At 40.8% G+C, this 23,232-nt stretch overlaps 1 protein-coding gene across 2 annotated transcripts in view; it reads right to left on the bottom strand.

The window, feature by feature from the left end:
* GRAMD4 (GRAM domain containing 4) overlaps window positions 1-23,232 on the bottom strand; it is a 76,508-nt gene that overhangs the window by 25,902 nt on the left and 27,374 nt on the right. For both annotated transcript variants that reach the window (XM_072920222.1, XM_030255941.4), the window contains 2 exons: window positions 18,012-18,132; window positions 5,032-5,152 (listed from right to left, as the gene is read on the bottom strand). In XM_072920222.1, coding sequence (XP_072776323.1) covers window positions 5,032-5,152; window positions 18,012-18,132 — 242 coding nt within the window. The remainder of the gene's footprint in view (window positions 1-5,031; window positions 5,153-18,011; window positions 18,133-23,232) is intronic.

The raw sequence follows: 23,232 nt of genomic DNA, 5'->3' as shown, positions 1-23,232 counted from the left end.
ATTGACAGAGGGAAGAAATTATCTTTCCAAGTTTCTGGACCACTCTTTATGCCAGAGATAATTCAAAAGGCTGAAAAACAAACAGTCCCCAGACAACACTGTGTTCCTATGTGGGCTTCCTAACTGCAGCCTGAACCTAAGAAAACAAGCTGCATTAATTCCTCCTGGACACACTTTCCACCCAGAAAAAGGGCGTAACTGGTTACACCAACACATCACCAACATGAAGCTAGGTCATCTTTATGCAACTAGAGATAGCAGCCATTTAAAGCACAGGCTGTTTGAAACAGATAAGAGCAACTCAGACAGCAGAGGAGATAAACACAAACTGTCTTTTTTTATCTCTCTTTTATTTTAATATATTGAGTTCAGGGAAGCATCAATATTTAATGAATATTAGAGCTGTTCATGACCAGGACACATGTACCTCTCAAAAGCAACTAGCACACTCTGGTGCAGTGTCCATTCAGTGCTGCCCCACAGAACAGCACCCAAGTGTTATTTAATTATTTAGTTGCAAGTATAACACAAAAGTTAAGGGAACCTTGACACTGAAGGCCATTTCCCTAAAATAAATATTTTTATTTCTGCACATTAGGCCCTGAATACAGCTGCAAGTTGAGATGTCTGTAAATCAACAGACTCCCCCAGAAAACTGGATGCAGACTAGAACTGCTGGACACAACAGGTGCAGTCACTGCCATGATGTTCTCAGACCTATCCAAAGCAATTTTCCCACAGGCTAACTCCAAGTTCACAAGCAACCCACCACCAGTTTTTCAACCACCACTGTTGTAGAGGACTTTCAAGGCTGTTAACACTTTTCCAACTGCTAAAAGCAGTAGGAATATGTGTGAATATGTGTGTACTTCCACCAAAAGCACATTCCAACCTCATACATGCAAAAATAAGCAGGTATTTTCTTAGCCTAGTTTAAAAACACATCTTTCAGGTATGCATGGCTTCTCACCCAGAAGAGCTGTTAAAAAACAAGCTAAATAATTCTCATGTTTTCCATCTCCTTCCCATTAAAACACACCAAACATTTCAGAAGCTCTTGCTATTCTCATATACAATGAAGGAATAGTGACTTATGCAGAAGCATTTTTTATTTGGTCCTTGTAAAAATAGTTCACAATGATACTAATAACAAGGTGTGCTGCATAACTCACAAGCTGCTGGTAAGTGCTGTTGCAAAATTTTTGTTATTTTTTTCTTTTTGTGCATGATTGTAGCTCACAATTTGTAAATATGGCAGTTACAGCTCACACAAATTATTCCAGATTATTTATGCATCATTCTGCTCGCAATATGTCATAAGCTTCAGCTGCCACACCAAATGCTGTGATGTTCTGAATGTATCTGTGAAAAACTTCAGCTGAAGGCACTGTATTTCTGAATAATCAGATATCCAAACAATAAAGGCCACGACAAACAAAGGCACCAAAAACCCTCTTCTTCCACTCCACCCTCTTCCCTGTGCACAACTGTGATCCCAATGAAGGAAACCCATGTTCTTCACCAGAAAAAAAAAAATTAGATTTTGAACTTGTTTTCTCCTTGCCAAACACCTTTCATCAAGTTTTATATTGCTGTATGTATTACCTGCCTCACAAATACTTTTGAATACTGCAACTTTTAAAATAATTTCTTTCTTATACCACAGCGCAGTTTGATTTTCATTAGCAGTTTACTTCTGCAAGCAAGAACAGTACCCGCAAACCCCAGCCTTCAACTAAGTACCACAAAGCTGCTCCCTCCCCTACCAGGGGACATATGAATATCTATCTTAAAACTGCAAACAATTACCTTAGAAGCAGGGTGAATTTGACATAACCAGATAGAACTTGCTGCAGTTACTTTGTTTAATAAAATTAAATTTCCATCAGGCATAAATATGGCCTATTACATATTTGACTATGTAAGCCAATATTTCCCATATAGTCCTAGTAAAATTATTTTTAAATGTCCACAATGACGTGGAAAATATAGTAAGCAGTGAAGAATTTCACACAATGAAGCACAAGTTAAGGAAAAATCATGGACATACAAAATGCTCTCCTCCTAGGCAGAAACCAAAAAAAATCAGTCTATTTTGTTGTCACCTTACGCATCCTGCCTGTCACAGAGAGGTTGAAACAGTAGTATGACCAGTTACAGAAACACTTGGGTAGAGAGGATAATTGGCTGAATGTAATCCCCAAGTGCAATACCCAAGCTGACAGGACTAATGCAATCCTTAGGATATCTAAATTGCACTCAGGGAGCCATGTCATCCTACCTTAATTTAGCAATGTCACTCCTGCTAGAGATTTGCTGTTGTTCACAACCCAACAAGGTACGCATGTCAGCACAAATATTGATAAACAAAGACCCTCCATCTCTTTTCTCTGTAAAACCCGTGCTGATAAGCTGCAGTGGGCCAGATCAGACTCTGAGTCAGGCTTATTATTCAGAAGCAGAGCGGGATGATGAGTACCATCGTGCAGAAGAAGACAGCTCCTCATCCTCCTCCAGGACGCACAGCCATGAGGAGATCACTTTCCCCCTTCTCTGTGCATGACCTGGAGTCCAGGCATAGCCACCCTCCGGACAAAGCCGAAAGCCTGTGCCAGCACTAAAGACAAGCACGTGGAATTTGCATCACAAGCAACTTCTTCAAGGCAGCAAGTCACAGGTGAGAAAGCATCCTTTCCTTAAGCATCAGTTTCATCTACCAAGAGCAGGAAACAATGCTCAGTGCTTTGTACAGCTGTCACTGTGCTAACTGATACTCTCAGCATGCAACAGCCCCAGGCTTCTCCTCTTCAGCTGTCCACTCTAACAGGCAACTCCAGTCTAGACACACAGCCACACCAACCAGCACAGGCAATAAAAATGCACTCCCACATCCCAGCTGTAAGAGCAACTTTTAAAGTCTGGGCCACCTTCCCACTGCACAGCTGTGGTGCTGGCTTGGGGACCAGACTTCCACAAGGACCTTCCAGAGCCCCTCCTAAGCTGACTTGGCAGTCCTGGTCAAAGACTTCCCACAGACCAACCCTGCACAGAACCAGTGATTTTGGAAAACCATCACTGTGAAATACCACCCAAAAAAAATCCCACTGTAGTGGATACTGAGAATAAGAGGGAAAGCCTAATCTATCTTTTATTATCTAAAGCCTTGGTGCACCAACACTCTGAATACTTTTCAAACTCTTAAAACAGTTAAAGAATGGCAACTTAACTGATGAAGGGGATGGAGTACTCTTAAAGAGACAGTGGAAAAGCTGGAACTCTTTAGTTTGGAGAGAATGTAAGTGAAGAAAGGACTCATTAAGGATGGCAAATAAACTGAATGCTGAACAGTAATTCACCAAATCTTACAATTCAGTAATTATAGGGCACTTCTTGAAACCACTATAAAATCTGCTAAAAAGGAAAGCAAATAAAATGCTTCTTTAGAGTTAAGATGGGACTTCTGTAATGTGTTGTCTCAATAGTTTCCAGAAGAAGACAGCTCCAGCAATTAATAGTGTTTAAAAAATTCATGGATAAGCGGTCTGCCAACAGAGACTGAAGTGAAAGATAGCAATGTACCTTCTGACACCCGTAAATACAGTGTATGTGTATGCTTACAGTGAGCAGTTGAGGGAACTGGGAGTGTTTAGCCTGGAGAAAAGGAGGCTCAAGGGAAGATCTCATTGTCTACAACTGCCTGAAAGGCGATTGCAGCCAGGTGGGCATCAGCCTCTTCTCCCAGGTAACAAGCTACAGGACAAGAAGAAATGACCTCAGGTTGCACCGGGGAGTTTTAGACCTGGTATTAGGAAAAATTCCTTCACCAAAAGGGTTCTCAAGCACTGGAACAGGCTGCCAAGGACATGGTTGAGTTACCATCCCTGGAGGTATTTAAGAGACATGTAGATGTGGCTCTGGACTGCATGGTTTAGTGGTGGCCTCAGCAGTGCTGGGTTAATGGTTGGACTTGATGGTCTTAAAGGTCTTTTCCAAACTAAATAATTCTGTGATTCCATGGGAGCAGAAGGTAGACAGAGAACAGAAAGAAACTAGGCCCACATGTTTCTATAAATAGCTCCTACTTCCATTGCTACCAGTGGATGTGGACTGGCCTGGGAAGGAAGATATTTTTACACCCGAGTACCAAATTAAGTGGGAGGCTGGGAAGAATCTGCATGGCACTGGGAAACTGCATATCCAAGCAAAACGTTTTGCCTGTCTGCTCTTGCTTGTCACCTCTAAGTAAGTGGCAGTGCTTAGCATGTGATCACCAACTCAGCCTGCACTGTCTCCTGATGACAGCACTTGGTGGTGAGCCACAGATCCTGCTGCCGAGTAATCTCAGCTACTGCTGGGGAAGATAAAACAGGCAGCTACACATACAAGGGGTCCAGAACAACCAGGCCCCCAAGCAACTGCTGTGGTCTGAAGATCTGTGTAGCTAAGCAGAGTAAGGAGAGACAACATCCAATGTGACGCTTTGCATCATCAAGATGGATGCCCTTGAGGCCAAAAGGACCTAGGAGCATGGGGAGGTGTTTCCATCTGTCACTGCAGTGGCAAGAAAGGCTCCAGTTCCAGTTACTCACATGCATTTAGGGCTTTGCTGTGGCACTGGGACATCCTTGCTGCTGCTAGAATAAGAATAACAAGGATTGGGCAGTCTGGAGAAGACACAGGTTTTGAGAAGGATAAGCATATGCAATGGCTTGGCAAAGGCTCTGGCATTCACTAACTCCAGGAAGGCAAGATCCCAGAGGGAGAGCATCAGATGTGAAATGAAAAATATCTCAACTAGAAAGTGTCACGGCACTTCTATAGCTACAGCAGCATGTATGGCCAAGTAACTCATAGGTACATGGATGTTAATTATGTATTTTTACAGCACAACACAGACAGCTGCTCTCTCTTTGACCAGTAATTTATTTAAAGAGCACCTAGACTGGAAAGATATGCTTTTACCAGCACCTCCCAGAGACAATCAGAGATCTCAAGTGGCTTTCAGCTTCACAGTAAAGATGTTTCTCTTACCTTGCTTTAAGTACTTCATTGACTCTTTGTTCTAGTTCTAATCTCCTCTGCCGTTCCTTTTCTAGCTCCTGCCTTAATGTTTCAGCGTTTGTTTCTTCTCTCAGCTTCCTGAGCTCCTCCTCTGTTAATTAAAGAAGAAGAAGAAGATAAAGATTTAGTTACCCTGAAGTATTTCTATAAGAAATTTAAAATCTAATTATGACAGATTCGGTGTGGGGGATTTTTTTAGCTGTGCTATACCAAATATGTTCACCAGAAAAAAAAACCATGTACTTAAGGGCTAGACGGACTTCATAAAAAGCACACAGCTGTATCAAGTACAAACTGTTTCATTACAATTGTTAAGCAAGGAGGAAAACAACTCCAAAGTTTTCTTTTCAAGATGCAAAAGCAAGCCCTTGGTACATGCCATCTTTACTTAAACACGACATACTCTTCATTCCCCAAAGAAATAATCAACAGAAAAGGCTGTCTATTGCTAAATCCAGTGGTCATAACAAAAAAGTATCTGTTTTTTTCCCCATGTGGGTGAAAATATGAAACCATAAACTCAAAAGAAGTTATATGATGCCATATAAACCTGTGGCCATCTATTTCTGGCACTAAGTCAGATGGACCCTCTATGAGCCTCAGCACTTTATAATTTTAACAAAGGGTTGTGAAACAAGAAACTACGTTAAAATTTTTACACATTTCCAAGGTTATTGTGTGCCCTACTAACTTCCATGTAATAATTATATATATATAAATATACTCACATATTTACTTATACAAACACATACACACTCTCACAACGCTTTTCACACAAAGTCAGTATCAAGGATGCATAAGGCTTTTTTGTGGCTAATTAGCCTTGCTTTTTGTCACTGGCAGTGTCCTTGCTCATGATCTTATTTTACTCTAGAGCTAAAATGGGGTCACTATTACTGACAACTTTTCCTAGCAAGGCATACATGAGACATGGCAAAAATAAGATTAGCAATCTCTTTTTTTTTTTTTTAAGCCAAAATTTACTCTACATTTTTTTCCTCTGGGATGGTTTTTAAGCTCAATCACAACAATCAATAGTAGAATAGCAAGTGTATTTCAAGTTTACAACAAACCAGAACAGAAACTACTTTCTATTCCCACTACCATCACAAACACAGCAGGTTCAAGCTTTTTACATTGTTTTACAAGACTGGAATACTATGTTGTACCCTCCAGAGGGTTGTTACGCAATCTCTTTTGTTTCTTCTCACATATTGCCTTCTAAATCTTTGATAATCAGAGAATTTTGGTATCTGAGCCTCACTGACTCCAACCACTATGCTTCTTGAGAAGGTCTGAAGCCGCAGTGCAAATGTCCAGAGGAGCTGACACACTCTCCGTGCCCTGCAGGAACCTGTGCAGTGTGCCCCATCACTTTGGCTGCCCATCGTCTGTACTCCTGCAGCAGAGTAAGAGCTTCAAACACAGAGTTAGGAGAGATGGGAAGAATATACAGGAATCAGTGGGACAACACTATGGCTCCCACTGTTAGGCTACACACTGAGCTCCACTAAAAAGAATGGAGTGCTGTTCCCCATCTCCCCACTGAGGGATAGTTAGTGACCCTGGGAAGATGAGCTGGAGCACAGAAACCACCACATTATCCTCCAGCAGCTAAAACTGAGAATCCCCAAGGATGTGGTAGGGAAGTGTCACTGGCGTAGAAGGTACTGTCTCTCCTGTAAATAAATGGAAAGATATGGATATAAGGGCAGACTTCTACATGGAGCTGTTCCTAATTACGTATCCACAAGGAATTTTAAATCCAAAAAGAAAACTACATTTATAATTAGTTTACCCTACCTTCAAGGGCTTGCCTTGTTCCAGAACAAGAGCCTGCACACAGCTGAGGGGAAACATCTGTTGCACTTCAAATGCGCTGGAGCTTGTGCAATATCATGAAGATATCACAGAAAGTTCCAAAAACTTGAGAGAGACATTATCTTCTCAAGACCATTAAAGGGAAAAAATTCGTCATTACACATTTTTTGTTTTATTAAAGAGGAAGTGACTATGCATTTTGTGTACATAAGAAAACCACACACATTATAAATTAACCTCAATGTCCTTGAAAGTCAGATTTTCCAGCTTTCTTAATTCCAGTTGTTCTGACTGCACTACATCTTGTACTACTAAAACCAAAACAAAACCTCCGGAAATTTTACCTCTTGTCCTCCAAATAGGACAAGCAGTACCAAATACTCTTTATGGAAAGAGGCAGAGTTAAAGGGTGCAGAATGAAAGAGGCAGAACTCCTATAAAACAAACTAAAAAAAAAAACCAACATCCAATCCTTTAGAACTGTCATAGCTTTACATTTCAGAGCATTTCCTAGCTCTCCCATACATGACTGCAATTCAAATCCACCTCATCAAGTCCTTAAAGCAGTATTTGTTGCTACTTTGGCAGCAGCGTGGTCTGGCACTGTAAAACCTTCGTGTTCAGTTAGTTAAATACTCCTAAGTCTGCTAAGCAACAGAAGCCACAGAGAGGGGAAGAGGGGGGAAGTTCTTCCTTGCTCTCTCCCCTGAAATAATCTACCACTTGGCCAAGCTGAACTATACTTTTAAAGCAAATTTCTCTATCCCTGAAGAGCCTTCCTGCAGAATGACTGAAGCTGGCAACAAAGAGCAGAGGTCACAGACCCCTGAGAAAAATCCATAAGAACATTTCACCATTGTATTTATCTACTGAGTTTTACAGATGAATACCCTCCATGATACTGAGAATGGAGGGCTCCTTGAATTTCATCTTCAGTCAGGCAAAATTCAAACATCCTCCCCACTCTGCACACACACAAAAGGATAAAACATAAAATGTCAAGCTTCCAGATTAATCAGTTTCCATAATTTCCTTCCCAGCCATATCCATCGTGGCTCATTATCTCTTCCAGGGCAAGAAATATTAAAATATTGCTGGAGGCTCAGTGCATGTCTTAGCTGGACATTCAGGTGAAGTAAGCAGCCATAAAGGTGACCTGGTTAAAGGAGAGAAATTACTGAAAGAAGAAAGTGTCTGATGAAATACTGACAGAGAAAATGCTGGTATGCCTGGAAACTAGACCTGGGAACCAGAAGCACTGTTGAGAAGTGCAGCTGGCCTCTCTGAAATGCAGTCTGGTACCTAGAAACCTGAGACAACCTGATATACCATTGATAAACACAAAAACATGGAACCACAACAGCTAGTGAATAGAATCAGAAAACAACATCTGTTGGCTATTCTGGGTGAAATATAGAAATTAACAGCATCTATTGGCTGCTGAAGTGGTAATGTCCTATACTTCCTTATTTCTGCCTGGTATGACTTAATTTTTATGCAAAACAAAACTTCTCTCTCCAAGAACTTTGCATGCTGCACATACTTTTCCTTTCCTAAAAAGGATGAACCCTTCACACAAACTTTCTAAGAAATCTTGGACCCTCATCCAGGACAGTTTCCTCCACATCTGGGGTGGTCTGGCCCATTCTGACATCTGTCCAATAAGATGTATACTGGTATTAATGTTAACATTTGTATATATGCATATAAATAATCCATCAAAATTACATTTTCTATTGTTTTACTGTAAAGTTTAGTGAAAAGTTTGTAGTAGCCGGTAACAGTATACACCTACTTGGTTGCTGCCATACTACTGATTGCTCCCAGGACTTTGTAACAGTTCAATATGTATTTTTATATATATATTTGAGTTGTAAATCATAGGTATAGTTGCTGGCCATGATTTTTGTCACAATCTATAATAAAGTAGAGAACTTAGAGTAAAAAACCTCCATGTCCTTGAGTCTTAGAGAAGCCTGTGAACTCAGTCACACACTGGGTAACCCTTCAGGTTGTGACAGCAAGCTTGACTCTGAAAGAATGCTTTAGAAGCTCTCTAGCAAAGCAAAAACTTGTGTAGAAAAGCAGGACAATATCTGGATGCTATTGCTCTTTTAAAATAAGCTATAGAAGTCTGTAAGACAAGGCAATAGTGGTGTTTCAATGACAGTAATCATTACATTTCTTATTGCACTGTAAACCCTAGGAGAATTGATCCCATAGTAAAGACCACCATCAGTGATGTATCTCACAGGTTACCAAAAAAACTCATCCATTTCAGTTTTTCTACAGCACTTTATCCTCTATGAAGTGAAATGGAACTTTGCACCTGAACTCTAAGGACTTGACAACTGAAATTGAAAGACTTAGCATGTCAAAAAGCTTGGCTGATACCACATAACTGCTAAAAGACAGCAGCACTCAGTGTTTTGTTGCATCATCTAACAGCATCAGCCACTACAGCAAATTTAAAAATTCAGTTTGATCCTCAGAATACTCACCTGTAAGAAATGTTTTGCTAAAAAGCACGTAAATACCCAACTATTTAGTATTTAGTTCTGGTGAGACTGAACAGAATATGAGTAGTGTTTAGAAAAGAAGGATGATACAGCAGGCTAGAAAGACATGGCAGAATGCTGGATTTCTAATTCCAAACTGCTTGTGCAGTAAAGCGGATGTTTCCCTTAATCCTAGGATTGGAGGCAGATTAGGGAGCCTCCTCATAGCTGTTTTATATAATACCATTTATTCCTAGACCTACAGGTATGTTGCAAAACCCCCCTCTGGGACAAAGTGACCAAATATTTATTTCAGAGCAGAGCTAGAGACAGCCAGTCACTGTTTCTAGCTACCTGAATTCAGTTTAGTGTTAAATCTAAGGAATTTAATCTGAGTTACAAACTAGAAATAGCAAAAAGTATGTGTGCAACCCCGTCATATTTACATGGGGAAACACCAGTACTTAACAGGACAAAAATAACCCTTCTACATCTATGCTAATCATGGTAAATCTCCTTACAACCCTTTGAACATCACTGAAGTTCAAGTATGTTATTTAATTGTTACTAAGCACATTAAATCCCAACCACACACTCTCAATCTGGATCTCACTAGTTGTGCTGATGGAGTTAGACACTGGGAGTTGTCTCCAGGGCAGGCAGCTTCTACCTTTACCAGACTCCCAATTCCTACAGAAAGCTAATGTGTTAACTTTGTCCCAGTTAAACTCACTATATGAAACTACTAACAAAATGTCAGGAGTCTGAAAACATCAGATATTTGTATCATCATAGACACTGAAGAGCTTTTAGTCTTCATTGTTAAAACCAGCAGCAAATGGTAGTCCTGTGAAAGACATGGAACAGCTCCATAACCTATGATAAAGCAAAGACAAAGAATATTGTTTGACCAACAAGCAGTGATGGAGGAAGAACCTCCAAAGGAATTCTGTTTTTTTCCTGCTTACAATTACTCTGCAATTTGCATACTGCTCTGAAGACATGTTCACAGTTCATAGCTATAACTAGATACACCTTATTAAGTGCATTATTCATTACTTGTTCTTCTAATCCACGATTCTCCTTCTCCAGGGCATATGTTTTTTTTCCCTCAGTGACTTGAGAACCATGGAGATTGCCAAAGAACTTATCGTAAATCTACCCAAAAGATTTCAGATAAAACATTACCTTTTGATCCCAGACATTGTGAGATATTCTACTTCTTCGCATGCCAGATGCTTGGCAAAGTGCTTATTTAAGCCATCACTCCAGCAGCTCCACTTTATCAACTGTCCTTTCTTCTTGTAGGTCATGTCGTCTTTCATGCTTGGATTTCTACACTTCACTTGGAAATCCCAAAGCTCACTGCTTAGGAGGATTACTCTAAGGATTTTATAAAGGAAGAGCCTGAAAATGTCCTTTGTAAAAATTGATACTAGTATTCTTGTTCTCCATAGCTCTTCCACCGCTGAACAACAACTGGTCTGGAAGAACTCCTCTTTTTTGTTCTTTGCTTTTTTGCATTTGTGAACATCTTGATTTGTCCATTTAATGGCTTTCCCTTGTGGTCAGGCCTCTTGTTTGTTTGCATGAATCTTTCATGCAGAAAAAAAAAAAAAATTTCTAATAGGAATATTGGTGTCATAAAAAAGCCAAAAGGCAAACAGAATCATTAAAGATTAAGTATTTTTACTGAGTGCATACCCTTCCTTCCTCTCTGCCCTGTTTTATATAGGCACTTTGGTAGAGTGGAGAAGTGAAATGAATAAATACAAACCACACATATTCAATATCACCTTTCTCCAGCTAAGTCTGCACACACCAAAACAAAGAAGTGACCTGTCATTTTCAAAACTAGTCATGCCAATTTGCCTTTAAAAACTTTAACACAAGTTTGGCAGTTAGACAATCAAATTTTGCTTTGTCTTGTTTCCTTAATACCTTTGTGCTTCCCTTTACTCTTCCAAAGACAGAGGTCCTGCCCCAGTACTTACATTAAGCCGAGCTTTAGAGGACCAGTTTTTGAGCCTCATTGCATATGCCTACAGGACAGGGAGCAGCGTGCTGACAGGGCTCCTGCTCTGCTGATAAGAAATAAGCCAACTCTGATCCAGAAACAGTGACGAGAAGGCAGAGTCTGAACCATCATCCTCTCTCAATCAGTTAACTGGTGCTATTCTCCTCACCTAAACAGCAAGAGTTTCATATAAAGTGTTTTCTTTCATGTGATGAGGAAGATTGATTTACAAAACACATTATATCTGACAATGTCTTCTTCCTCTGTGCAAACTGTTCCAGCCTCCTCTCTCACCATTCCTGTTATGTCCTACTTTGAGTGGTTGAGGTTAGAAAGAATTAAGATGCCATTGCTAAGGTTTGTACAAAATCATTATGCTAACTACCAGTTAGTAACTTTACATTTAGTGCTTTCAGTGGAGCTTTATCATGTTGTAATAGACACAGACCTGGATCATTTCCCCTTCATTAGGGAAGGAATTTAAATTACACTTCCTGAAAATATAGCTTACTGAGACAGACCCCCTTCTCAAAACATCAAGTGGAAAGTTTTGTATTCCTAGATACACTTAAAAGGACCGCTTAAAAGTCATGAAAAATAGTGCTCTTCTATGAATTTTCAAAAATTTCAGAGAATAAAAATGCCAGAAGTGTTGCAAAACCCACCCAATATAAATAAAGCTGCAAAAATGTTGTCATTATTGCAGGAATGGTTTTCACTCTGTGGTTTTGGCAGAAGCGAAACAGTCTATAAATGTTGAAATAATGTCTGGCTTAGGAATAGCAGCAAGCTCTTCCAAGGCTTTTGTGTTACTAAGCTGAGCAGGGAAATGCAGGTTCCACACAGGGCTCCCAAAATCTCTGTCCCAGTTATACAAAAGGGAGAGGCACAACAGTGCTGACCTTGCCCTGCCTGGGTTTTCACACCATCTCTGCAATTAAACCAAGCTGGGCACACAAAAAAAAGGCAGAAACAGGCACAGCCCACATACATAACACAGTATGTAAGTGGTATCTGTTCAAGGCTCCAGAGTAGCTCAAATAATACATCCCTCAGAGCACTGTGCTGCATTTTTTGTGGTCCATCAGTCTCATGAAAAGACAATGTGACAACACAAGCTCCTGCAGCATTTGGGCATCTTCACATACAGCACCACCACCTACATGATCAAGTACGTGCTTTGTACAAGGACAAGGGCAGATTGCACAAACCAGGCTCAGACCAAGGTTCAGCCCAGGACTCCAGCCTGCTGCTGTACTGGCATGGAGTCACATCCTTGCCCTCTCCCCTGGTCTCAGGAACCTCATGCACTTGGAAGCCAAGTTGAGAGCAAGCAAAAGCCCAATCTGTCTCTTCCACCAGTCAGAGCAGAGTCCCTGAAGATGAAAAATGGAAATCTGAATGCTTATTAGTCTGTATTGAGGCCTCTTGACCCCCAAATAAATGCTCTACACTGCTCACAACTGCCTCTTCCAATAGTGTTTCGAGGAAAATGAAGTCAGAGTTTTGAAGGATTTTTTTTTTTCCGCAGGAAGGCTAGAAATGAACTCAATATACATGGTATACAAGTATCTTTAGGTATAAGCAAAACCTTTCCTACACCTCTTAAGAAACTTTCTGCAGTTTTTGAGAAGTGTCCCAGTCACAAGTCAGACCAAGAAGAATTTTAAAATTTGTTAGTAAGCAAATGGGAACAGCTCTAGTAAAAAGAAAGCACCATAGCAAAGCCTGGATTCACATATTTTTACTGTGTCTTCTCTGGGTACCCAGGATAAGCATTCAAGACTTCCCAAAACTCACCACAGGCAAACCAGTCTTCATCAGAGGAACTCTACAATCTCAAAAGAGACATGTAAATCTCCCAGTGACATGTTTTTAGTGCTAGGGAGTCCAGGATTTTAAACTGAAATAAAGGAAGTTTAGAGAAAGGAGTAAAGGATGTGAGAAACCCAGGGTAAGCTCCAGTGCCACAGCACCCTCAGCACTCACCAGCATTGGCACACTTTATTTCAGAGCCCATTCTGCAGCATCAGGATCACTTGGCCAAGGGTTGACCATGTGGCAGGAATGGCTATTATGGCCCACAGCTAGCATTTGGGTCTCTCAGATAAACACAGCAGCTGCCTATTCTCTTGCCAGGGTCTCCACCTGCTGTGTAAATCAGCTCTAGATTCTGCTTCAAGATTTCTGAATCTAAGGTTCAGATTACGGGTTGCTACATCAGTAAGAAAACAGCAAAACCAATGCAGTGAATCTCTTCTTCTGCTCTTCTCTAGCTCTGCTACTGCAGCTGGTGCGACCCTCATATCAGGAGAAATTAAACCAAAGGTATTCTAACACAGTTGGTAACTGGACTCTGGCACAGCTTCACTGTCTACCTGTTGCATAAATGACTGGGACTGTTTGAGGAGCTTTTAGCATTTCTGCACAGAACTGGACTTTTCAGCGTAGGTCTTTTGCTGGTCAGCACATGCTTGGCCTCTGAGATTTAACACTTTCTAACATGCCAGTTCTGCCTGAGAATCATGTATGGTTTTCTAGACCTTACTTCCATGAGGTCAGTATTCTTCTAGGTTGTTCTTAAACAGAATCATCAGGTCATTTATATCAGAAAGTGGGATGGGAGCCAGAGAAAATACTGTGGATTTAGTCACATAAATGGTTCAAAAATGCACGAGGATGAACAATGTGTCAGAGCAGAAATTTCAATGTGAAAGCAGAATAATCCCAACTTCTTTTGTCATGTGGTATAAACATCATGACTGAGACCACTGATTTGGTAAGAACTTAAAGACTCCTGCCACAGACTGCTGTACGGAGTGGAATGCAAAAACCTTTGTGGGAGAGGTTTGTTTCCTTATAGTACTCATCCTCAGGTGAGGTTGCTTTGATTTACCAGTTCATGGCTAACCCTCTTCTCTAAGAGTCACAGGGTTTATTCACTCTCAGCTGGTGCTACCAACTCCTCTTTCCTGAGCTGCTGAATTCCGCATTGCAAAAGGCTTGAACACCCTTGAATTAGAATTAGCTAATACTTCACGTAAACCACAGGATGCATGTGTGCTTACAAAGCACCTTGTGGCACCAGGACAAGAGCGCTGACATCTCCAAAACTGCCCTCTATAAGCAGGCACAGGAAGTAACAGGAAGCAAGGCATTTACCTCAAACAAAAAAGGTGCAAAAGCAGAAAGGTTGTTTTGTTGGTTGTTTTGTCTTTCAAATGCAACAGCAGCAAGTACAATTTTATTTTTTGTTACGATACAACCAGGTTTTTGAAATGGAAACATTAAAATCACTACTAATCTTAGCATATCAATCTAACTGCCCTGGGTCAGTAGCTGCCTTCCCAAACTGAGTCCTCAACTAGACCAAGGCAGTGTTCACTTGTATAAAAACTAGGTTATAATAATAGGAAGTCCTTTAAAAATATATTATTCTGATTGCCCCAGATCCAAGAAAAAGCTTTTTCCAACCACATGCACTGGAAACTCCAGCAGACTAAGCCCTTTGCACTCTTCATTCAGCTGATGTTCCAAGACTTTTTCTGAAAGAATCCACACCAATACCACAAACGCAACAGGCACATTTTCAGCATTCATATAATAAGGCTCAGAATGAGCCATTAGTTCAAAAAGATTAAGACCATTCCCACACAGACAGAAAAAGCAGCTTTAAGCCCCTTTAACTGGAAGAATCAGATGATCCTTCCCCCTTGCTAAAGACATTATCCAAGATCCCATTCTCTGCATGCCTCACCCTCCTGTCAATCCCAGTTTAAATCCCTTGCATTTCCAGACACATCTGATTTACATTTACAGCTTTGCACATGCTAAGCAATTCCTCTCCATCTTCACATCTCTGGGTGTTTAGATTACCTCTTTTCTAAAGAAGACAATCATGTGGCATCTCAGATGAAGATATTTTCCCCTTAGAGAGACAACAGCTTGTCTCCATATCTACTTGCTCTGGACCTCCTCTGCAGCTTGTAGAAACTAGTGGTTAGGTTTGGGATGTGTTTCACTGAATGTACTACTCAGCCAAACTGCACCCATTGCTGATGCCTACCAATGGTAGAATGAAGTTTAGAGAAAAACTTTAGTCAGGCACCTCAAATTACAGAGTTACACTGACCTGCAGCTGTGTAATGTATGTGTACATTACATATGACGTATGAGAGGAAATCTCTCCTCCTTAAACCTCCTGGTCCGATGACACCAATACAAATAAAAGTATAGAAGAGGCCAAAAAAAGTCAGAATCAAGCTGATGACAAGTAGAACTACAGCACACTAAAAATTAAATGCATGAAGCTTTAGATATTTCCCTCACTAACTAGCAAATGCTTTGACATTTGCATGCCCAGCTGGAGGAAATACAGTACGTGGACATGGCAAATGGTTTATGCAAAACCATAACCATAGCAAGGAGTCCTTAAGGGACTCCATAGCTAAAAATAGTATGGAAATACTGCAGAGCAACCAGCCTTCCTAAAAAACACCTACTGCAGCAAAAGGATTTTAAAAAAATAATGACCAGGCTTTCTTCCAAGGGCAAACTGAAGTGAACAAACTGCACATTTCAAGACTGTTCTTCTGCACAGCATTAGTTCACTTTTGGGAAGAAAACAATAATGAAGCATTTCTAGTATCAAAAATCCCAAACTAACTCAAAAGAGAAGGAAAAAAGAAAGGTAAGAACTCAGCAGCCATATGCAAAAGCTGAACTCCTACTTCACTCCAGCTGACAAACATGGCGACCTATTTCATCCCAAAATTTTGAATGCAAAGTGGCCAAATAAGGGATAAACTTTATCTCACTTATTTCTCAACTAGTTTATGATTCTTACTCTTGTTTTTATGTACAGAGTTACAACCAATTTATCAGGATAATGCTGTAATTTCAGCTACAGCAAACATCAGGCTTTGGTGAAGAGGTGAGGGCCAGAGACGCCCCTGGCTGACTCAAGGCACCCAGCTGAACCACCCCACTGGCCTGACCCCCAAACATCTGCTCAAATTTACACAAAGGGGTAAACTTTATCCTCCTTATCTAATGAGGATAAAGTTGGAGCTCACTACGAAGCTCTGCACAAAGGAAAAATGATTCCCACAAGTAAAAAAATTATTCCTACAACTAAATGATTCCAAGTAGCAGTTGATCAGAAGGTTTTCAAATTACAGCAGGAACCTGAAGACTACCAATATTCACAAACCTGTGTGCCCCATTTAGTTACTGTAAGAACATACTAAGGAGCATGAATTCGCCAGCCATGGAAGTTCCTGGGAGCCTTACCCTGTTTTTACATCAAAAAGCACATCTTAATTCAAATCAGAAATCAGTTCTGCTAAGTCCTAGTGTTTCTGTTGCACATTAGATTGCATTGAGAAATCACATGTGTCCAATGTAGCCTAAAACACAGCTGTATAACAGGAGCTTAAGCAATGCATCTTTGGGGATGGAAGAAGTACATGGTAACTCTGCACCTAATAGTTAAATAAAAATCAAGTAAATCACTGAAACTAACAAGGCAAATCAAACAGATCTTCCAGTTTATGCCTGACATTCCAACCATGATACCTCTTCCAGGTATCGGTGAAAGTTGACAGCAGCTTGTTATAAATTCCTGCCCAAACTCCTTTATCAAGCTTCCCTGATATCTATATTGGGGGGAAAAATATCAAAGAAATATTGCCAAGTGAAAAACAAGTCAGAGAAAAATTAATGACAAATCCTTGAGAACACCCTGAAGATAAAAACCTAAGTCTTGTCATTGGATTATAGCCTGAAATTGAACAGAATCTATAGTCTTGTTATTTCTACTCCTTAGAAATTATCTGACAGGCTTTTAACAGATAAAAACAACCCTCACACTCTGAAGTTCAAAACCAAAATATGAAAATGGCCATTCTGGGAAGCTACTGAGCAAGAATTCCCATTGGTTTATTAACGAGAGCTCTACTTCTATTAAATTACTTTGTTTTCTGTTTTCTGTTTTTAAGTATCCTGTCTTAAAAATCAACAGTTCAGACCTGCTAAGATAAAATCTCCAAAATCTTGCAGCTGCCTCTATCCATGAATAACAACTTTTTGTCATTATACACACATACATGTATGTATGTATGTATATAATGTACACTTTAAATCTACAGACACTCTTCTCTGAACTTCTACTACCACTTACCAATAATACACATAATGTTAAGAGACGTGTTTTAAGGTGCATTATATGTTGAAACAGCTGCCACGAAAATGAACTGGTGTGCCCTTCATAAATCTCTTCTTAGTGATTACTACTACAAAGAAAAACACCTATTGCAGGTATGTTAAGGCTGACTTAGTTCGTTCTAAGACAACCTGCAGATGTCAACATCACCACTTCAACTACGCAGCTTTTGTCACATACTGAGTATGTTGTGAGGAATGCAATGAAGAAAAAATACCCAAGTGACCCAGAAACCCTGGGAATGCTTTTAAGTTCTTCTTAGGGAAGCATAAACCCATGTACTAGCTGCACATCAGCACACCCCAAAATTCTGATGCCAACACCTACAGCTAGAGAAACATTATTTCAGAAGTCCTAAAGTATTCCTCTCCACAGAGCATTTTGTACTTACGCAAAAAGTGTTTTTCCAGTAAGGCTATTTCCAGGTGACCTTTGATCTCATTCAGTCTGTCAGACTCTGTTCTGTTAAAATCCTGGACTCCTGAAGCCATGATGATGGTCCCTGGACCAGCCTATAAGAAAGCCAGAACATACTGAAAGTTCAGAAGGATTTTTTTTTTTCTTTTTTTTTTTTTGGTGTGTGTGTTACTTAAATACATCAACTGATTTCTGGGGCAATAAAGAAACAAGCATGTAAGAAACATGCGAGTATCAACAACTCTACACACCTCTTTCAGCATCAGATTACCAAAATAAGTGAATGAAAGCAAATCAAATGTGACTTTACTGAAAACACTTCTGCAAACCTTGGGAAGCTACAGAAATCAAGTGTTTCCCACCACCACCCTCACCAGTTCTATTGCATCATCATTTAATCCCGTCTGCTGACTGAAAAGCCATATTTATACTACACCTCTCCTCTTCCCATAGAATGAATGGTCAATGCTACACACTTTAAACATAAAATTGTGAGGCTGGCAAAAGTAATATTTTTCTAGATAATTACTGAGCTACTGGGAAACACGTATTGTGTATTTTAATATCCATCGATGGAATGTGTATTTTTCAAGAGCACAGTCTCTCAGCAAGGAAGGGGGTCCCCACTCCCTCACAACCCAGTTACTGCAGAAGGATGTTGGCAGGTTCCTGGCAGGCTAGGAGAGCAGGAAATCAGAAGACTGTATGCCTCAACAAATTTACCAGCACCCCTTGAATAAACTCAGCAGCATACTGAAAATACCGCAGAAAGCAGGAATTAAAAAGCAATTTGATTAGTTAGTGAGACCATTGACAACCACCACCTCCATGATGTAAACACAGAAAAACCCCAAGCCCACGGAGCAGAAGGCAGATGATGCCTTCTTCCTCTGATAAAGTGGGCATTTTCAGACAGCAGGGAAAAGGGTGGGTGAGGGCATCTCCTGGGTAATGATTGCCCAGTGCTTGTGTACAGTCCCCGCCAGGTATGAAAAAATCTCTCAATAAGCTGCTCTAGCAGTTTATACTCAAAAACAAAGTGATAGATTACAAAAACCTACATCTCAAAAACGATCTCAAGACAAAAAGGAATTTGTTTACGCATTCTGACTATTCCCCACTCCTTGTTTGAACCCTGAAAACTGTATTCCTTTCAAATATCAGTTTGCATACATTTAATCATGACAGCTTAAATTACATGCATAGATAAATTCAAGTAATCTACTGGAGACATTAAATTAAGACATTTTCTATGTTTTAGGAAATATGTGCAGAAAGCTTACTGATAGCAACAGCTGGGATTGATTTGCACTTTCAAGATAAACAGTGTGGAAATACCTATTAAACATCTGTTTTCTTGTTTGAACTGAACCTGAGTTTAAGAACAGATCCTGAGTTGAAGCCTCAGAATTTGTCTGTACAGGCATATTGGCAATCTGTAGGCAGTTACTGCCCAGCATTTACCTAGCACCACCTCCCCACCTGGGCTTGCTCTGTACAATGCCAAGCAGAGATGCTATTTCCAGTCCCCTAAGCAGCACCCACCCAACAGCACTCTGTCAGCGCTGCTGGACTGGAGGAGGAGCAGCAGCTGTTGGCTCAGCAGCAGCCTTGGGCTAGTTCCCATTTTGGAGCTGGCACCAATCACACCTCAGCAGAGAGGGACAGACCCCAGGGCAATCCTCACACGGGAGCTGCAGCAGAGCATCCTCCTCACCATGCCCCACACGTCCCCATCACTCCTGCCTTCAGCCAGGGAGGTGCAGTGGGACATGCCATCTGCAACTGCTCCAGCCACTGCAGAAGATTATCAGAGATGCTTTCCAGATGAGCACAGGATGCAAATTAACCTCGGTGTTGATCTCTTATCTACAGAGCTGGGTTGTATTCATTTACGCTGCAAGATTTAGTGCTATCACTTGCCAGACATTTGGAGAGCCCCAAGGAGGACAGTGTGGCTGAAGCTGAAAAGCAGCACCCTTACAACACACTCCATGGGCAAGCACAAGGGAAGTGTTACTGAAATACAGACTGCTGCCCAGGTGTTAATGCATGGCTTTCTGTATTGTATACCCACATCTAGCACATGGGGACAATCTCTGCTCCCAGCATGCAGGATTTCACAGGGAGCTGTCTGAACAGTGCCACTGCTTAAATACTTTATTGATAAATACATAAATTCACATACAGGACATAGAGCAAGGTGCTGTACTCAAAAGGAATGTACCTGAACTCTGGGCATCAGCCTCGTGCTTAGACAGCAGCCTGTCTCCACCCCAGGTGAGGGAGGACAAGAAAAAGAAAGGGGCTAGCAAATACCTAAGCATATTCAAATTTTCATCTTTATTGAAGGTACTCAAGATATTTTACCCAAAGATGTACTACATTTCAGGAATAGGCCTAGAGAACCAGCTCTGCTTTTGCTTTTTCAGTAACGTTAAGTAAATAATTAAAGTCCAGGATACCTTAACTATGCCTCTAAGAAAGAAGGAAAGAGCAAGAGGTGCAGAGCACTGGGGAGAGTGATACCAGTTAACATGACTCATTCCTAAGAGTTTTTAAATGTTTATCTGCTAAAGCATTGGATCCAAGCAGCCTGACATCCACAGATGGGTTAAAAATCAGAAGGTGCACATCTTTAAACTAGCTACAAACGGTTAAAATGACCTCCTAACTTAGAGAGGAGAAAAAAAGAGAAAGAAAATCCACTGAGTTAAAACATAAGACTGCTCGCTAGAATACTGTGAGCAAGATAATGTAATTAGCATGTAATAGCAAAATCATTTATTAAGATACACAGTGACACAAGTTTGCATCCAATTTCCAAAATTAGTATCACAACAACATTTTATGATTACCACACTCAGAAAAACTGACAATGCCCAGGACAGTGATATGGGAAACATTTAAGCAGATGTCTCTGTCACTGAAGCATTTTCCCCACACCAACACACCTTAGAAAACAAGAAATAAGGTCTCTACATTTGCTTAAGTCAACTGCCTGCCTCTGAATTTAAAAAAGCCCCTCTGTCTGAAGCTAGCATACATGGCTCAATTCACAAATTAACAAAATCCTTGTATCAATCCCAGTTTTATCTGGGTAAAGGTTTCTCCTCTCTGCTGCCTCTGTAGGATAGCACTGGGACTCAGGCTGGATTAACTACACTGCACTGTACAGATGTCCTTTCTAGTTTCTGACTCACAGTAAAAGCCTTGAAGGCTTCCACGGATTTCTGCTCTTTCTTCTGCTTCTCTAGCTTTCACAGCACTTGACACAGGAGCCCTCTTAAAATGTTGGCAATCATTATTACTTAGCCAAGACCACAAGGAAGAAGGCCTGGCAGTGCCTAGGAAGACAGAGAAATGCCTGAGGTGAACACAGAGACAGAGGGGTTAAAGGAGCATTTCTGATGACAACAGACTGCCTGTAACCCATTAGCAGAGCTCAGGGCTGCTCAGGGCTGCTTGTCCAAGCCACATCCAGCTCCAGATCTAAAACCCACATCTCCCCACAGAAGTGTTTTTTAAGCCATCTGCAGTTCAGGCTTTTCATAACAGCACTTTCCAGCCCAAGACTTCTCTGCCCTCCCTCTCCAAAACCCCTTCACCCTGCAAGCCCTGGGATTTTGCTCTCTGTGCTGCCACTGCTGCTGTACAGCCACAGGAAGGGTCCAAGTCACTTCCCAGCTAAGTGCATGTGGATCTGTCCTCTCCTGCAGCACAGCACATCTTCAGTATCACACAGAAACACAACTGCCCAACTCTGTGCTTCTAACTTCCTTCCACAACAGCATGGGTATGTGGATGATTTTTCTCTAAGAATATCTAACAAAATTGTGGTCTAATTTCCAAGTTTGTCATTAACTTGGAGAGGAGCATTTCTCAAACACGAAGGATGGGGAGCAGTGAGGACACAACATGCCAATGCCAGGGGCAAAATCATCCCTCAAGTCACTCCTCAGAGCCCAGAAAGTGGCTGGGACATAATACAGGGAAGAGATAGTTTAAAGTAGAAATTTTTAACTTGCGTTCATTTGAGGAAAAAGGAGGAGGGGGGAAGTCTTCAGCAATACAACAAACTACACAGCTTGTCTCGAGAAGTTCTAGCCTCCTGAGTCTTTCATCTGACACTTCATGTGCATTTTCTTACTCCAAATTATGAAAGGGCTCCCCATGAATGCTGCAACTACCTGCTGTAAGAAAAGGAAAAACTCAACAACACTGCTTAAGAATGAAAGCATCTGCATAAATAGTTAATCCTTAGTAGCTATTAATGGAAGCATACCCATACTGGCATGCTCCTAAACCACAGCTATATTCTATAAATTTTTAAAAATCTAGTGCTGGCCAGGTTTAGAGACTTTTAACTTCTTAACTGTAATGTTTGCAGCACACTTTATACCTTCCAATCACTGTAAATGAAATGAGCAACAGAGCAGCATTTAAGGCTTTAACTGACATGTGTCAGGAAAAACCAAGCTGTACTGCAAGAGCAATTCAAGTAATGTTTTCTGTACCACAGTAATTCAGATTTAATCCTAGCACACTGGCAGGGAACTTGCATAAATAGATTAGACTGCTTTCAGTACAATATGCCAGATACAAGAGAGCTTTACTAGTAATTCTCACTGCCAGGTTAGCGCCAGCCTCTACAGGTTTAAACACAGTTTGCTCTTTCTCTACTCTGTGAAGGGGATGTGATCTCTCTGCAACATGTTCATTCTTATACCTGCATGTAGAACTGGATCTTGTCTCCCCTTCTGTACAAACAGGAAGGGTAGCACTGAATAAAGGGGAGTTTAATTACTGAGCAAGCAACGTTACCTCAATTTCTAATGTCACAACAAATCACATGCTAATCGATTTGGAGTGGACCAGGTTCCTCCCTCTACCTATTTTGCAATTGTGGTGATTTTTACAAAACAATGCAGAAAGAGCAGTGCTGCATGGAGTGTCTAATACCCTTGCCTTAAAAAAAAAAACAACCAACCAGCTATGGTAAAGAGGGAATGAAGGAAGAAATCTAGGAAGCCATTCAGGAATTGAAAGAGATGTTTAGCAGAGAGTTAAAGTAGTTAACCAGTACTGCTGTCTTGGCAATGATCTGATCACAGCATCCCAACACCCACAGGGACCTAAGAAAGTATCTCCTATTCAAGGCATATCTGGTAGCTGGGGCACTTAAATGAGAGGGG

Source organism: Taeniopygia guttata, chromosome 1A (assembly GCF_048771995.1).
Source record: "Taeniopygia guttata chromosome 1A, bTaeGut7.mat, whole genome shotgun sequence".
Taxonomy (NCBI): Eukaryota; Metazoa; Chordata; class Aves; order Passeriformes; family Estrildidae; genus Taeniopygia; species Taeniopygia guttata.
The sequence above is the reverse complement of the archived record's forward strand: the minus strand, read 5'-3'. Positions and strand labels throughout refer to the sequence as shown.